Below are 18841 nucleotides of genomic sequence, written 5' to 3'. Positions count from 1 at the left end.
AGTTTTGCAGGCCAAGGCAGGTTCAAAAAAGCACTGAGTACCCCTTGCCCAATAACGATTTGGACTTCACATTTTTCAGCAATGGTGAATACCCTAACTGCAAGAATGTACATAGATTGTCACAGACGTTTATTTTGACAAAATACTACTCACTTTTCATCATTACCAATGAAAATAAAAAAATCATGTAACCATTAATAGTAAGACAATCATGTAACCGTTAACAGTAAAAAGGTTCTCAGTATTGTTACTGAGGTTTTAATTGTGGTTGCTAAAGGGACAAACAAAACTGCCAGGACTTTGATGAGAGTGCTGTAGTGCAAGTCATTTACCAGACAATGGTTGGGCTGCTGATGGCATGGCTGAATTCTGGCTGGAGTCAGCTGGCAGCATCAGCTTGAAGCAGCATGAATGTGGTGAGAGGTATGTCTTTCGGCAGTAGTCAGAGTAGAATGTTTGGTTTTAGTGGCAGTAACACTCACAAGCGAAGTCTCACCCAGGTCCCTTCAAGTAACCACTCTGGAGTCTCAAAGTGGAATTCCTTCTCTCAAGGCTTGCCGAGAAGTGTCTCTTGTTTAGTCTCAAAGTAAAGTCACCCACGTGGGTTATCTCTCTCCTAACATTCTGCAGAGATGTGACCATGCATCTGATTGGCCAACTGATATTCTTTTTCAGGCCAATGAAACTATTTTGCAACAACTTCCTTAACTGTTGAATAATGCCCACAATTCCCATAGTAGGAGGACCACACACAGCTGCCAAGAAAGTTATTCTTAGAAGACATTCCCTTACTTGACAAGTTGTGTCTTATGTGTAAAGTTTTAATGTTCTGTGTCCTGTGGACATGTCCTTTTGTCATTCCTGCCTTTGAAAAGTGCCTTTACATCTGCGAATGTCTGCTCTCACTCCAGTGTGACAATATGGACCCACGTCCAGTCAGTGCCCACTCAAACATACAATGGAGGCTGGGGAGGAGAAGGTGGTGAACCCTATGGCATCCTTCACCCCATGGCTCCAAGCTCCACAGATGCCAACAAGTGGTTATTGTACCTGGGTGCCAGGCTGAGTATCTCATCTGGCTGATATCTTACATGTCCTCAGTGGAGTCCTACCTTCATCTTAAGTTTTAATCCTGTTTATGTGTTTTGATTATCTACTGTATACAGCATCTTAACCATTTGTTTACTGCAACATAATACTTTGTCCTTCCTTGAAAACTGTTGAAAGAACTGTTATTTTTAATGGCACTGCAAAAGCCCCCCTTTCTATTCTTCAGGAATGCATTATGGTATTAACTACCCTTTCCACGAGTTTAAAACTGGCCGCAAACTGCGAATGTCACCAATCTATCCAAAACTGAAAGATGCTGGAGCAGTCTTTGGACAGGTCATGGGATATGAGAGACCTTCTTACTTTGATCCAGAGAATACTGTTCAGAGTGGTAAGTTACATGACAAATTTCTTATATAAGAGTAAATATATTTTGTGTCTTGATATCAGATATTCTTTTATTTTATGCATTGTAACAGTGTTGATCTCATATACACTGTTTTCAAAGCAACCCTTGTCATATCCATGACTTTGAATAAATTTTGTGGGATTGTTTGTTACACCTCAAAGCAATATCATATGTGGCCATAACTTGGTATTAGTTATCTGCCAAATTCTGTAGTATTGCTTGGAAGAAAGAGCAGATGAGTGTGTTAATTCATATGCCCTGTAACCAGACGTTCATTATTGTGTTAAACTGTACTTTCAGTAGACAGAAGCTATAAAATTCATAAAAAACAACAAAATGTAAGACTGTGAAGCAAATGTGTGAAATCATAAAGTAGACAGATGAAGCTTTTGTAATCTGAAACCACACAATATATCACCTTCTGAGTTATTTTACTCAATGATGCTACTGAGAAAATATTTATTAACAATATTGGCTTCATTCTCGCAAAATACTGTGTAATGTATATTAACACAATTACTTATGTTATCATCTTGAGTTTTCCCTGTTTAGACTTACTTCACCTAATCCCTGTTTGCATTGCATCTTTTCTGCTAATTTTGGAAACCTTCTCTTCACAGTTCATCTCTTATATTCTGTTCTGTTATTGCTGGCATTTCCATTAAGCTCACTGTCAACAGGACGTTAAACCCTGGTCTTCTCTCCTTTTGTGATTTTCCTATTCTGCTTGATTCCAAATGTTAAATTCCATGTCCTTATATTTGTTGTTCTGCAGTTTAGTATAGCTGTTGGCTGTTGTGCCATGAATACAAATTTCCACCATAACTGAGTTGAGACAGCATTCTTGTCCTGGCACCGGAAGTGCTAATTTAGTAAGTTCATGCACAGGCAATTTGGACGTTCAGTAAAGTATTGACTGTGAGAATCTCTAGCCAGTATTGTAGCTCTTCTTGCTGCAGCCACTGCCCAAGTATACTCAACTCTTATAAATTAAAACTGAGAGAAAATATTAAATGTGCAATCAACTCTAAAGAGAATAAGTCAACTTCTCATCACATTCTTAGGGATAGCATACAATTTTTTCTCCTGGTTTGTTCTGACAAGAAAAATGAGAAAATTAAAAAAGTTACCATAATAGAAAAGTCAAAAGATGGAAGAATCAAACAAAAAATGATGAAAAGCAGACACTCACTCACAGCTGACTGTCATATGGTGCACACACACACATTTAACATCTCAGAAAATTGAGATAGCTGTTGAACGATCACTTTTCTTTCTAGTTAATGTACTCAGGGTACCTGCTCACCCCTTCCACTCACACACAGATTAGTATAAATGACCAGACCCATTAGTATCTCCCTTCCAGTTTCACAGCCTTTGTTCATATCCCCTATGGTAGTTCTGCATTCAAACCAAAGCTTACCTCTTCTGCTTTAATATTCTCAATGGTTTTGTCCTGCACACCTACCATTATTTTGATGTCTTCTGTGTTAGCACTTCATCTCACATGACAATTTGTGTTTGATCCTGGAATTTTCACTCTCTCTTTAAAATTTGCAGATTATTCTACCATTTTTTTCTCATAGAGTTCATAGTTCAACTGTAAGCTCCTGCCTACGGCCTTCCAGTGATCTTGTGCATTACTTCAGATATTACTTTAATTATTCTAATATTATTTCCCGTTAACCATTTCCTGTGATTCATTTGATGTTTCTGTTTGCCCTTGCTTTATGTATTCCGTAAGATATTTATATTAATTATACCATGTTCTGCATTTTTGCATTTCTAAAGTGAAACTGGTTATATCATTAAGTATCTTCAACAAATACCAAATCTGAGAGTAGTTCTGAAATGTTTTCAGCACCTTTGGATATTTCTTGTTTGTTGATTATATTTTTTGTCCTGTTTCTCATTAACCAGTGAATTATATTTTTTCTCCTGTTCCTCATTAATCATTGAGAGTGTCTTCTACTTCCTGTCCACAGACCTGAAAAGGTCTCAGATTTGGTGTAGTCACTGTACACAATCAATTTACAAATTGCACGGTGTATTCAGAGAATGTAATAACTTTTGATGTGATTTACCACAACACTTTGGTGCACACACAATAGTTTTTGATTTGCAGGTATTGGTCGCATTTGAACATCTCACCATATTGTTGCTTCTCGTTCTGTCGATAGCGGTTCATTGCTTATATCATTTTTCAGCTGGTAGTATTTGGAATTTGAAATTTCTATAAGTAATGAGACTGACTACATGTGGGAGAATGTGTGGCTTGTTGCTATTCAGTCTGCCTTCAACAGTCTGAAATAGATACCTGAATGAATTCATTCTTCTCTTGTGGAAAAGTGGGTGGAATGATTTCCTTAATCCTAATTGGACAGCAGAATGAAAGCTGTGATAGAGTGAGATAATAATTCTTACTTGGATGGAAATACCATGGAACAGAAGAATCGTTGCCCTCCTTGTTTAATTTTTTTCTGTGACTGTGTTGGCTGTTCCACATCATGAAAGATCAAAAAAGCTGAGTGTTTATATCGGCATCTAATGAATCAGTGTGCACTCAGTGTTCAATTGGATTTCTTCTACTGTACACTTTAGAATGTCTTTCTATCAATTACAGTTTGTTTCCAAATTTGTCACAAAGACTCTACAGAAGTTTTTCAGTCGTACTTCTGCAGCAGTTATTATGCCACAAATATGACTCAGTATAGCTATGAAGTCAAATTACAGTAAAGTAAGAGAATATTGATATTTAATACATTTTGTAATGATGTATTTTTTGCAGTGGATATTTTGTTGGAAATAATATAATGCTTACACCTTTTACAGACACTTGTGGACCTGTTCATGGGTACCAAAAAGGTAAAACAATTCCATTTCGGATAGCACGTACAGGAACATTTGTGAAGCCCCCTTGGTTTGATGTTGTTAGTGAAGAATATGCAGCTTGTCGGGAGGCTGTTGGTCTCAGTGATTATTCCTCTTTCACAAAAATTGATTTGTGGGTATGTAAATACTACGTAGACATTGAAAATAAAATTTTGAAATCAGTAAATAACTTAATTTCAAATTTGCAAGAGACTGGGAGGCTTTCAATAAGCAAAGAAATTTCTTATTTAATGTGCTGATTATTTAAATCTCATCATGAAAAACATCAACAAAAATAACCAATTTTTGAAAACGTAATGTAATTGGATGGATAAAAAAAATCTACACATGAATCGACAGTAGGAGGGAGTGTTCTCCTGCCACCACCATGTGATGAAAACTGATTTTGAAAGCTTTCTTGGGATGATAGCTAACAGACACTCCTCAAATAAACTTTACGCAATATTTCAGCAGCTTGATAAATACAACTAGTGAAAATTGAAAACAGTTTTTAAAAAATTGGCTAGATGTGGGTAGGACTCGCATTCTGTGGGTTCTGTACAAAGTTAATTATGTATATAGATTGGTTATCCATCCCAAGAATCGAGAATCTTGATGATTTTTGCCTGTTATCAACACTGATACTAGCATGATATTGGCCTCATGATTTCCAAGACTTGTGAGAATGTTTTAATTTTACAGTTGAAGTCAGGTAGCAAATGACAAAAGAAATATTTTTTTCCTGTATCATAATTACAAATTAATAATTTTCAGATTTTTCCTTTACTTGTAATGTTAAACATTGCTTCCTGCCAAATTCCATGATTATAGTCAACAAGAAGTACCTGGTATTGATGAGTGTATTTGCGAGTATCAGAATATGTGACATAGACAGACTTATCTTTTGATTGCATTAAGTTAGATGATTACATTTTTTAGACTGCCGAAGGACACTTGACCTTAGTATTTGAAATAAATTTCAACATGATACCTTTACCCGACCACAAGAAAAAGGGGCCCTAACAGATGGACGGACAAACAGACAGGCAGTTGGAAAATAAATGCAAAATTTTTTTTCATGTGATATAATTACAGATTAACAGTTTTCAGACTTTTTTCTTTAGTTGTACTTTGAAGCCTTGCTTCTTCCAAAATCTCGTGATTCCAGTTGTACAGGAAATACCCTATAGGTTTTGATGAGTAGTTTTTTGGGTATGAAAATATGTGACATAAATGGCCACATTTTTTGACTGCACTGGCTTAGAAACTTCAGTTTTGTATACCGCCAAGGAAACATAGACATTAGCGTGTGCCATGAATTTCAAATGATACATCTGCCCATTCCTGAGAAAAAGGGCTTTTAAAAGGCAGAGATACAGAAGGACTGTAAAGGGTTCCATTTTTGTCGATTGACGTACAGCACCCTAAAAATGGATCCTTTAATGTAACTGACTGCCCAAAAAGAGTCTATTAAAAAGATGAATGTTTAATTATAGTCATAAATAAGACAGTTATACTGCCAAAAGTTTGTGTATGTTTTCACAATGAAACTGGTGGAAGTGAAAATGATGAAAAGAAGGAAAATTCCTGCAGATATATAGGGCGATTATAATTAAAGTTTCTGTTTCCAAATGCTGTAAATAAAAGAACCGCTGCTCATAATGGCAGCAAATTTGAATGGAATATTATCAAAGGAGGGGCAAATGTTATGGAAACAAAAATTCACAAAAATTTTAACACAAGATGGTGCTGAAAGCAGCAGAATATGCAAAGTAAAAGATGCGGGGTATATGGCTGTTCCTCAGTTTGCACCCGAGATACTCGGTGTGACTGTCTCAGTGCAGAATCACACACTGCTGGGAAACCATTACAAGAATGGTGACTTGCACCAGTAGCACTGCAGAACTTCTGGACGTTGGAGGGCATGAAAAAAACATTGGTCCAGTGCCTGCCAAGGGTCTGGAGAAAATGATTACAAAATTTGAAAAGACGGGTTCTTTTGAATTACAGTGTGGCAGAGGGAGGTAAACATTTGATCCCATGCCAGTAGAAGATGGAGCCACAGCTTTGCAGTAATGTGCAAACATGCAGGGAATTGCCTGAACTTTGCACATGCCTATGAACATGGCACATAAAATTCTTTGAAACATCCTGCATTTCAGTCCATACAAAATTACCCATTTTCAGAAGCTGCTTCATGCTGACCTGTTAGTAAAACAAATGTTTGCTCTAGAATTTCTTGCTTGCATGGAAGTGGGCAATGAATGACATGGAACACACTGTGGACAGATGAAGCCCATTTCCATTTCTAAAGAAAAGTCAATACACAGAATTTCAGAATATGTGCAACAGAAAATCCACTCACATATCAACTGGTACCACTTCATTCTGCAAAGATAACTGTGTAGTGCAGGTTGAAGCCATTGCTTATCGTAGATCCATATTTTTTTTAAGGGGATGTGTCTACTGGTCCTGTTACCTGTATTGCCACGGGTAAGTGCTATGAGAACCATTTGCACACCAATGTAATTCCAACCCTTCAACAGCATTGATGTGTGGATAGGATCATTTTTTTTGCAAGACAGAGATCCTCCACACATTGAACAGCCATTGTAGCAGTTGCTGCAGACGCAGTTTGGAAATGCTAGAATTATCAGCCATCATTTCCTACATCTTGGCCATCCAGATCACGTGATCTTAATCCTTGTGACTTTTGGCTGTGGGACTATCTGAAAAAAATGCTTGTGTTCAGTGCTCTGGCTAGAAATGTAGCTGAACTGAAGGGCACATTGTGCTACACATTCTGAACATGACCCCTGACACACTCAGATCTGTTGAGGAACATGATATTTCTCGATTTCAGCTTGTGGCAGAAAATGGTGGACGGCGCACTGAATATGTCTTGTGCCCATCTCACATCAATTAAAAACCCATGTCATTGTTGCTTTTAATGCAATTTTTGGCCTCAGGGCAATTAAAAATCAGTTTTTCCCGTACGGTGTTATATGACATTGTCACGGTGGATTGCCTTACCTAACGAACAGTGTCACACCTGTTGAATTTAAAACTTGTGCAGTCATGCCCATTACACAGTATGGTTGGTTTAATGTGCAACTCACACCATAGCTGTCATATTGCGTTTCATCTGTCATTTCTGCCAAGTCCATTGACATTATGATGCTAATAGTATTATCTACTAGTAAAAGTTTTATTACATATTATTTGTTTTCTTAACATTTTCCACTTTTTTGATAATATTGCATTCAAATTTGACATCATTCTGAGCAGTGGTTCTTTTTTTACATTGTTTTGGAACTGGAACTTTATTTACAGTCACCGTGTAAATCAGATTCCTGCACAGATGCATGCAAATGAAACAAGTTAGCTACAAAAAGTCAGAGATTAATGTGATCAACTGTCTTGCACAACAGCTATTATTATTTTGATATAATGTTTTAATTGGTAATTATGTTACGCTTCTCTCGTGTTGCTTTTAGTATTTTAAAAATTAGCTCGAGTGTCTTACTGGTAATCATCATGGCATATCTTTACACGTTATAACAATATAACATAACTCATGACATGTTCTGCATCTGAATGCTTCTGGTAAGAGGCTGCTTGCGCACCTAATTGGCTAAGAGCATACAGTCTCACCAGAGCAGTAATCATCTTACCCCAATTATTTCTAATTTTTACGTTTGCTACCTTTTATTTTACATTATTCTGAAAGAAAGAGCTCAATAGCAAATACAGTTACTGCTGAAAGGGGTAGTAGCAAAGTGAAACACTTCACTTTGGAGTGAGCCATGCCTCTGAAACAGCACTCTTTTAGCATCTTCTGTGTGTGAAATGGCAAGCTGCACTGCACAGTGGAGGTCCCCTTTAATGGCTGCGTAAGTGTTACTGCAAAGGTCAAAGACAGGCCAAGGTCAAAGGTAGGGCCAAGCTGAGTGAAGCATTGTGATGTTCAAGTCAATTGTCAGATTGATGGCTGATTTACCTTTTTTATCAAAACATAACAGCCTCATAAAATAGCATTTATTTCTCTTATCACTGTGACTCAATTGGCAAATGGAATATAAGATGATGTGTTTTCTTTAGCAGAATACTGTTGAAATCACTATAACTTTTTGAACACTGTGTCACAGCACTGGATCTAGAAATATACATGCTAGTGGCACTGACAGTATACATGCTAGTAGCAGAAAATATCTGCAGTTTCTTCAAACAGTTAGAGTATCAATAAGATTATGTAGACTTAACTGGAGACTTGATTTTTTGTCTGTTAGCACTGAGAACAGTTTGTTACTGGTGTCCAAATTTGAGAATTTTTCGTACACTTTAGATCCCAGTGGCTACTGAAAGTAATAGTGAACAGGTATTGACTTCTTATTTCTGAACTGAACTAGCTTCAGTGAATTACATGTAAAAGTGATGATAAACTATTTGTCTAATTAAGATGATAAAACGAGCCTTAGAGAAGAGTCCTAGTGGCACTAGTGTTATTGTTTGCTTATTAATGACATGGTAGATAATAACTGCAGTAGCTTCAGATCATTTTCAAAGTCTGCAGTTATTTAAAATAAAGTGTTTTCTGATGCTGTTGCAATATATAGTGCAAAGCTCAGCATCACACCAGTAATGTAAGGCAGAATGAAGTTTCTAGTCAACCATTGATGTCGAGGAATGTACACTGTGCATATCACTAAAAATATAGTGCCAATTAATTGAAATATCAGTGAGTCAAAATTCTGATATGTGACACAAATTAATATCTGGAATAAGAATGTGTGAGGTTACTTTAAGCAAATGGATTATCATTAAATTTTGTTCAGTTGTATTCATAGAACTCCAGAAGCTATGACCACAGTCTGTTCAAATAATGAAATACAAAGAGTGGATAATACTCAGTTTTCCAGATTGCTGTCAGTAACAACCTGAATTGGGAATACAGTACCCTAGAAGTAATGAAGCACTGTAGCTCAACTGAAGGGTGTCCACAATTAAAGCTCCAGTTTCAAAATACTGTAGAAAGTGAACCACTGCTCAGAAAGATGTCAAATTTGAACAGCATATTATTGATGCATTGGGAAATGTCATGGAACAAAAAAAAAATAATTATAAGAATATGCACACCATCAGATGCACTGCACATGGCTGTTTCTCAGATTGCATCTGAGATGCCCAACATGACTGTCTCCTAGACAGATCGTGCACCATTCGTAAGAACTTCCAGACACTCAAGGGCATGAAAAAAGGCATTGGTGCAATACCTGCTAAGGGTCTGGAGAAACTGATTACAAAATTTGATAAGACAGGTTCTTTTGAAGTGCAATGTGACAGAGGGAGGAAAGTAGTTGATCCGACATCTGTCGAAGGTGTGGCCACACCATTGCGGAGGAGTTGTGGTGGTGTGTGTACATGCAGTGCATGAGCAATTGGCTGAATGTTGGTCAGGGCTGAAAATGTTGGACGTGGCTCCTGTGAAACATCCTGCATTGCTATCCGTACAAAATCATCCATGTTCAGTAATTTCTTTCTGCTGACCTGCCAGTAACACAAACATTTGCTCTAAAATTTCTTGCTCACATGGAAGTGGGCAATGAATGGCCATGGAACATTCTGCAGACAGATAAAGCTCATTTCTGTCTCCAGAAACATGTCAATACAAACACACCTCAACTGATACCACTTCATTCTGTAAAGGTGATCATGTGGTGCAGGTTGATGGCATCTTTCATTGTAGGGCCTCATTTTTTTTTTCGAGGAGATGAGTCCTGCACGTCCTGTTATCTGTACCATCAGTGGTAAATGTGATGATGATACTCCTTCGCACATTGCACAACCAGTAAAGTGCTGCTGCAGAGGCATTTCAGAAATGCTAGATTATCAGCCATCATTTTCCTACAGTCTGGCAATCCAAATCACTTGATCTTAATCTGTGTGGCTTCTGGCTGTGTGGTTATCTAAAAGATGTTATGTTCAGTGCACCAGTTTTGAACACAGCTGAATTGAAGGCACACATTGCGTAATAAACTCCAAATGTGACACCCTCCAGTACACTCCAGTGTGTTGTGGAACATGCTATTTCTCTATTTCAACTTGGGAAGAAAACGGTGGCCATTGTATTGAACATGTCTTTCGTCATTCTTGCAAAAATTAGAAACCAATGTCATTTTGCTTTTTATGAAGTTTTTTCCCCAGAAAAATTAAAAACTGACACCATTTCACTTTTTATGCGGTTTTTGACCGTAGAACAATTCGAAACCAATTTCTCCCATCTAATATGGTGCGACCTTGCAGTGGCAGATGAGCTCGCCTAACTATTATGGACACCCTGTACATTTACAGTATGCATGATTATAGTTATAGCAAATTTAAAACTGAAGAAGTAAGTTTATTCTACATATTTTCATTAACTAATGAATAATATAATTTTTTGGTTGGGGGAAGGGGGGAGGGAGGAAAATAACTTACAGGGATTAAGTTCTATAAAAACTTACTACTCCCAGAAGGTTTGTTACCACCTGTGGGGGGACGTCATCAGTGATTAAACAGTGGCAGTAGAAAGCTACAGAGGCCTTGAATTTATAGGAATGAAATGTTACTGAATTATATTCTGCATTGAAATGATCCCTCAGTCCATAAATTTTAGCAGAAGTAAATACCAGCTGTGAAACATTCATTGTATTATTACATGGCTAAAAGTTTCAGAATGAAAAAGCGTCTTGAGAGATTTTTATGTGGTATTAGTTCTAGTACATGCAACAGAGACCTCTTCTGAAATTTGTATTATGACAACTATTTCACAATACATTCATTAATTTTAGTATTTTATCTATCCTAAGAATCTGTAATCATATATAATGAAATAATAAGCAACCAGTTGCAGAAAATAAATTTAATTTTTTTTCCAGTTTTGAGCATTTAATACCCTTCTTCAGGTAAAGAACTTAAATTTCTTTTATGCAACTGGTTGCTTAACATACAGTTATATACATTAATGTCCTTTTTTGTTACCAATACTTCTCTTTCCTCAAAAAGTAGTACAAAGTGTGATTATAATAATACTAGGAACAAAAAAATATCTGAAAAGACTACATGAATTAAACATTAGTATAATTAAACATTAGTGTAGAAAGGAGTAAAACATGGGTAAACATGTATTCAGCTACCTGCCAGAGCATATTAGATGTCATGTGGGAGTTCAAAAATTAATTAAAGAATATTCTACAGGCCAGCTCCTACTCCACTGAAAAGTATCTTTACAGGATCACCTAGAATTAATGCATTAGATTATGCATGATGCTCTAAAATTCTCTTTACAAAGTTCTAGAACTTTTGGGCAGACTGAGAAGACAATCTTTGAACTGGAACTTACATCTGGAAATACACCATTTCTATCCTACAGCCATCTGACAACATGTTTGCTAGTTAGGTATGCAATGGAGTAGCCATTGTGGGATCGGTGGGTGATAACATCAGATCAGCTAATGTCATCTGATGTCTGTCTTACCTCTCTGATCTAGTTCAAGCCTCATTCATTTGTTTGTGAGTGTTAGAGCAATGTGACAGCATCCACTCACTTTTCACATCATGTTCAGGAACATCTGGACCATCAATTTGGACACAGATTGGTAGGACAAGGTGATCCAGTCTCATGGCCTCCATGACCACAGGGTATGACTCCATTGGAATTTTTCCTTTGGGGTCAAATGAACATTTTGGTTTACAAGACTCCTGTAGAGACAGAAGAAGATCAGGTGGCATGACTTGTGGTCAATGTGAGACAGTTGGAGATTCACCGGGTATGGTACTGTGTCTGTACCCCATCATTCATAGGTACAATGTATGCACTGAGCTTGGTGGTTGCCAGCTTACTTGTAGTGGATCAGAACAACAGTGTTTAAGAAAACTGATGCAGTTTCCTATTTGTTTCTTTGGTCATCAGTGAATGGAATTGTAAAACAAATGAAGTACTTGGCCATATCTAATAAATTACTTGTGAAAGTGGTCACATTACCAACACATTTTCAAATGGTTGTACCACAGAAATGGTTCATTTCCATACCAGGGCTCCAATTCAAAATATCATCTATTCAGACCCCTCTACAAACCCTGGAAGTTTGTAAGGTGAATTTTAGAGCACCCTGTGTGTATGTATATTAACAATTATGCAAAGGATAGTTTGCTACTTACGGTACATATGACATGTTTCATTGTGTTTGTCTGCAACTCAACATATCATCTTTATCATGAGTAGTCATTTTTGTGGTGAGCAGCAATATATTTTTTTCACAACTGTTTATATTCCAACCTGAACTTTTCATTGTACAATTAATATTAGCACTGTAATACTATAAAGCTAAGCTATTTCATTGTATTACACAATAAAATGTACACTGTTGACTTCTTTCCACAACACAGCTCACTCCAATCCTCCATGAAATATGATTTTATATAATATGTAATTTAGTGTTCACACTTGTGGGTAATGAAAGGAGAGTGTTTCCATGTATAAGAAGGATATAACAGAATGCTTTATCAAAGGGATTACTTACGAAACACACACACACTTTTATTAGATACTGCTTCCATTTATGATATACATATGAGCTTGGCCTGACAGAGTTGCCAGTCATTTAAAAATATTGGAATAAATAATAACTTATAGAAAAGCTGAAAAACCTGACTTGGCAGACACATGAACAAAGACGCCAAGTATCACTCAACAGTCTGCTTACAAAATATCAATACCATGTTCTCAGTGAGAAATTCAGCAAAATCATTCAGCTTTCTACACATTTTTTTGTACCAGTTGTTAAGATTAGGATACTTAAAATGGGCTTATCAACTTGCAAACAATTATTCTCTCTGCAGTCTGCACGTAAGTGAAAAGAAGAACCATTAATTAATATATGATAAGATCTAAAGTATTCACTGCCGTACACTTGGTGACTGTTTTCCAAGTATACAGGAAAACGTATAGACAAAAAACTGTGTTGTGATTTGTTAATGTCTCATTCAGTTTCATGTGAAATTTGAAAACCAAGCAAAACAGCTGCTGATTTCAAAATTACCTGTCCTTAATTCGTAATTTTATCTGTAAAATAAAGTCATTCTTCCATGTTAGGTAGGACCGTTGGGATCTTCTGGTATCACTTATTTTAAAAGAGGCACAATAATTATGTTGTTGAATTATTACACTTCTTTATAAAATATGTACTTATGTTTTTAAAAGGTTCGTATGTTTAATTCAGATTCACATTTTTTACAGTGTGTCTTACAAGATTCCTTTTGTATTGCAGTCCAAAGGAACAGAGGTGGTGGATGCTTTACAGTATTTGTGTTCAAATGATGTGGACATTTCTATTGGTGGCATTATTCACACTGGGATGCAGAATCAACGTGGAGGCTATGAAAATGATTGCAGCTTAGCAAGACTGGCCGAGAATCAGTAAGTGGACCACAAAATCCCACACCAAAGAAAAACTGTGCCCTAGGCTTTTAAACAATTAGCTAGGTTGAAATAAATTCACTGAATGTGAATAACTTTGTGTCAGCCGATTTATGTACAGATGGTATACCTGTTTCTGACATTTGAAAATTTGTGCCGGGCTAGGACTCAGACCAGGATTTCCCATTTATCATGAGCCTTGCCATTAGGCTATCAGTGCATGCCTCCTGGACTGATCCAGACTTCTGTATGTCGTATTGTCTGCATCTGTGTACCGTAGTCTCTTAGTTGTTACTCACATTCAGTGAATTTATTTCAGTCTAATTTCAAATGGCTGTCAGTCATCATCAGTGTAAAAAAAAAAAGCATTTTTTGTAACAAATGTATTTACTAGGATATATAGGGTCATGTACAGGTATTGTGTAGACAATAAAATTTTTTTGATTAAAACGGGGGATGGTAATCTGCTCAGACTTCCATTCATTCTCAGTGGCAGAAAAGTTCTTTGTGATATTTCTCTTTGAGTAACAAACAGCTACAGAATTATTTCCACAGAGATTTTCAGGATATAAATTCAATAAGGCTTCATGGGGAAAACTGCTTTTAAAAAACTGAAAAGAAAATATTAGGGAAGAACTGCTTTTGCTGTTTAATTTTGTGTTTTGGTAGTTGTTTAAGCAGTCATTTTACTGAAATAGAATGTTTGTCATTGACTGTAATGCTCTTCTTTTCATGTCCTATAACCCTTCCCCTTCTCTCATTTCTCCTGAAATTTGTCTATGTCCTTATGCGACACAGACATGTGAATTGTGTATTCACATCTTACTAAGAAAGTGTTAATGGTGGAAGCTGCTGCAACTGCTACAAATTAAATTTACAATCTTGACCACATGTGAAAAAATTGAAACAAAGTTGTCTTTGATTTGTGCAGTGGGATATTAGACAGTGGTTATATTAAAAATAACTTGTTAATTAACACAATGAATGTAAGTTTAAAGACGCAATGCTTATAACAAAAGAATTGTTTTGCCATGTAAGTATGCATTTTATTTTCATTGGGTTCCAGTCACAAGAATTTAAAAATATGTATATACTTTTAAATTTGTAGTTACATGATGATTGCTCCGACAATCCAACAAACTAGATGCAAGTCTTGGATAAAACGACACCTGCCCTCTGACGGTTCTGTTATGATGTCTGATGTTACATCAATGTACACTGCAATCTGTATAATGGGACCTTTCACCAAACAACTGCTTTCTCTACTAACAGATTCTGATCTAAACCCTAAGTCATTCCCCTTCTTCACATTCAAGGTAAGTGCACATTACATTGTAGTTATGCAGTACAGATCTTAGTTTTAAAGAAAGGTTATTTGGCATTTCGTAAGTTGCATTCCATTTCCATTAGCCACATGTGTGGTGCCTAAAGGAGGACTGATCACCGTATTCTTCCTAAAAATGAGAATACAGATTGAAACACAGTTAATTGGAATTATGCATTTACTCCTAGGAAAAGAAAAAGAAGTAATATTTTGAAGAATGTTGGCAAAACTTGATTACATTACATTCATTGCTATATTTAAATTTTCTGGTCAGGTCTCATATCATTAGATGGTTAAACGAAAGCAAAAAATTTAACTTTACATTTAGTGATATTCTCATAGAGAATGTTCAATGTCATCTTGTGTTATACAGTCTTAATTTGGAAATAGAAGTTAGTGGTATTTTTTATGTTTTCAAATCTGGTGATAAAAAAACAACCAGTAACTCAAACTTTTCTGCATAAATGCTAAAGTTATGCATATGCTGTGTGCTATCAGAGCACTGATTTATTAAAGCTGACTTGTAAATCAGGTACTAAGACAGAATTTTTTTTGTGTATGTTAGGAAAATACAGCTAACTCAAATGAATTCTTCTGTGGATACAATATTTTTACTTTTTGGTAGATTGTAAGCCACAATGACCATTTGTATTGAGTTGAAAGTATAAGTTGCATGGGTTTGAACCTAGATCCTTGTCATTTGTGCACAGTGCACCACCAACTGTGCTTTTCAAGCATGCTTCACACATAAAATCAAAGCTTCCAGTTTCACTGCCTCACACATAAAATCAAAGCTTGAAGTTGCCACTATTTTCTGAACTTGGTGACTTATTTGTTTAATACTCTTTCAGTTGCTTCTGTGTGCAAGGGATGCGTATTTTTATGCCCTCCATGTGGGAGGCAGTACAACAGTCAAATGATGGTGTTTGTATGATCCTCCTGTGCGAATGATTTCTTAAATGTGAAACTTAAAACTTCTGCTTTGTTCTTGCTTTCTTCTAGTGCCATCTCAGACTAGTCAGTGAGTGACTGGACAGAAGCCTTTGACCAAAGGGACCAGGGCATCAATATTGGTCTAATTACTGGGCATAGAGAGGCATTTAAGCAGTTATTTTTCTGTGCTCCATATGTGATTGATATTAGAAGAAAACCTAATATGTGTTACAGTGCTAAACATCCCTGTGATGCATTCCACAGTAGTTTGCAGTGCGTGTTTGTAGATGTAGATGAGCTATGGTTATCTCCTAATAATGCAACATAGGTGGAAATGAAAAACTTTACTGAATTGTTTTTATTGATAATGGCTGTTTCAATTTCAAAGAATATGCTTGTTCATTGTTCATTAATTAGCATCTTTCCCCACAGGAACTTGATGTTGGGCTGGCAAATGGTATTCGAGCAATGAACTTGACACATACTGGAGAACTTGGTTATGTGCTTTACATACCAAATGAGGTAATGTATATTAGTTATTCATGACTCATAGAGAAGGTTGTCTAAAGTGGTCTGGATAAATATGATATAACTCATTCCTCACCATGTGTTGATTAGTAGAAAAAACATATTAAACAAATAAATTCTCTTTGGGAGGATTATTATAATTGTTCATGCTATTCTTCTTTTAGCTTTTAACATTTACTAAATACTGCCTTCAATAACACCAAGACTCATGAGTATCTCAAGCAAATGATATTAAACCAGTAAATATGTAAACAATTGTGACCACTGTCTAATTTTTGTTTTTATTTTAAGTTTCTTTTCTTTTTATTAACACTGTACTGTTTGTATTATTTTTCAACAGTATGCTCTTCATGTTTATACAAGACTGATGGAAGTTGGTAAAGAATTTGGAATAAAACATGCTGGATATTATGCAATGAGAGCTATCCGAGTAGAAAGATTTTATGCATTTTGGGGGCAAGATCTGGACACAACTACAACTCCACTAGAATGTGGTCGCTCTTGGCGTGTTAAGTTTAACGTGAGTTTTTTATTTTGCTTGTCTTCTGAATCTGCATTTCTTTTTCATATCCAGTTGCATGTATGCAAAAAGCACACTCAAATCTACTTCAAAAGTTAGGCTACACCGTGAAAAGTATCAAGCCTTGAGTATGGTACTGACACCAATTTTGTTTTGATTCAAGTTAGAAATGTTAGTCAGGTGATTGTACTGGAGTTATAATTTAAAGCTTATAATCAATTTTTTCTAATTAACAGAAAGACCTGGATTTCATAGGCCGAGATGCTCTTTTAAAACAAAGAGAAGAAGGAGTAAAGCGAATGTATGTGCAGTTGCTCCTGCAAGACCATGACCATGAAGTTGATTACTGGCCTTGGGGAGGGGAGCCAATTCTTAGAAATGGTCGCTATGTCGGTGCAACTACAACTACAGGTTATGGCTTTACCTTCAAGAAACAGGTCAGTATGATACACAGCGATCATCCAGAAAGTGATTTCTGAATGCACCTGTATTCTGTGCAAAATCAAAGTAATTTTCTCAGCTCATATATTGTTTTATACTGAAATTTACATGACCAGCTTATACTGATGTTTTGTACCTTGCACACAAATATAAAACTTTTGCACAGTCAAACACCAGGAGGATAAGGCATGTGAAAGAGAGAAGGTACCAAAGTCCACTTTTGTAGTGCTAGTGGCTAACAGAGGATCAATGCTTCCAAAAATGATCTCCAGTGCTTAAAGAAAAATGTCCAGAGCATTTTAGAATATTCAGATGGCCCTGAGACTTACCAGATGCTCATTCTTTGGGTCAGCTTTACTCATCAGGCACTTTAAGTGAATGTTGATGAAATACAGGAACTAACAGAGTATAATTTGTCATGTATTTATCCGTTAACCACTTAACTTAATAGAGTAGGATATTTAAATACATATTTCGATAGTTACAGATAAACAACAAGATATCCTGCAATATAGTACTAAATGCTTTATCTGAAAACTACTTAGGACAGGTAGTTCAGAAGTGCACTAATGATGGAAATATAATATTAGATCTAATGACAACAAATACACCTGACCCCTTACCAAACTTTAGAGGGTAACTAAAATGAACAAAGGTTTACATGGCCTGTAAACTAGACAGAGATAGGAATGTGAATAATTTAGCTTTGTGCAGGACCATGTAGATAAACTTCGCCTCAAGTTTAAAAGACCAGTTAATCAAGCCTCTGACAACTTCTGTAGCAGAGTATAGCTGCAAAGACTTCTACAAAATGTGAAGAAATTCTTTCCATGTGGTAAGACTGACAGTGGAACCAAAGTTAATGTCCAGACATTCATGGATACACAGGAACCAAAATTCAGAGTAGGAAATGTGTTGTTATGCCTCTTTTGCCCTGTAGTTGTCTTTCTATTATTTTAAAGTATTGTGCCTCCTATTAAGCAGAAAGTCACACATTTGCAAACCATCTCTCACACAGTTTGCTTTGTGTACTTGTGTGTGCAAATTTATGAGTAATGACAGAGACACAGTACTCTACAACCACAACAAAACTATAGGGCAATAGAAACTTACCAACACAAACACAGTCATCACATGCAGTAATAATGTAAACACCCAAAGCTCTTAAAAATGGGAGTAGACTCCTGAAACGCATCATACTAAGTGTGAAAAAACATAAGTGGTGCAGTATGTTGTCATTTAAATAATTAAATGCAAATATTGAACTTTTCAAACATTCTTTTAAAAAGAAAGATCCAACAGTATCAA

General features: G+C 36.2%; 1 protein-coding gene across 2 annotated transcripts in view; it reads left to right on the top strand.

Moving 5' to 3' along the window:
• Positions 1 to 18841, top strand: part of LOC124795094 (pyruvate dehydrogenase phosphatase regulatory subunit, mitochondrial) — an 81785-nt gene that overhangs the window by 51456 nt on the left and 11488 nt on the right. For both annotated transcript variants that reach the window (XM_047258926.1, XM_047258927.1), the window contains exons 9-15: positions 1277 to 1441; positions 4292 to 4467; positions 13639 to 13787; positions 14896 to 15103; positions 16477 to 16566; positions 16913 to 17092; positions 17329 to 17529. In XM_047258926.1, coding sequence (XP_047114882.1) covers positions 1277 to 1441; positions 4292 to 4467; positions 13639 to 13787; positions 14896 to 15103; positions 16477 to 16566; positions 16913 to 17092; positions 17329 to 17529 — 1169 coding nt within the window. The remainder of the gene's footprint in view (positions 1 to 1276; positions 1442 to 4291; positions 4468 to 13638; positions 13788 to 14895; positions 15104 to 16476; positions 16567 to 16912; positions 17093 to 17328; positions 17530 to 18841) is intronic.

The sequence above is a fragment of the Schistocerca piceifrons genome, chromosome 4 (genome assembly GCF_021461385.2).
Source record: "Schistocerca piceifrons isolate TAMUIC-IGC-003096 chromosome 4, iqSchPice1.1, whole genome shotgun sequence".
Classification (NCBI taxonomy): domain Eukaryota; kingdom Metazoa; phylum Arthropoda; class Insecta; order Orthoptera; family Acrididae; genus Schistocerca; species Schistocerca piceifrons.
The sequence above is the reverse complement of the archived record's forward strand: the minus strand, read 5'-3'. Positions and strand labels throughout refer to the sequence as shown.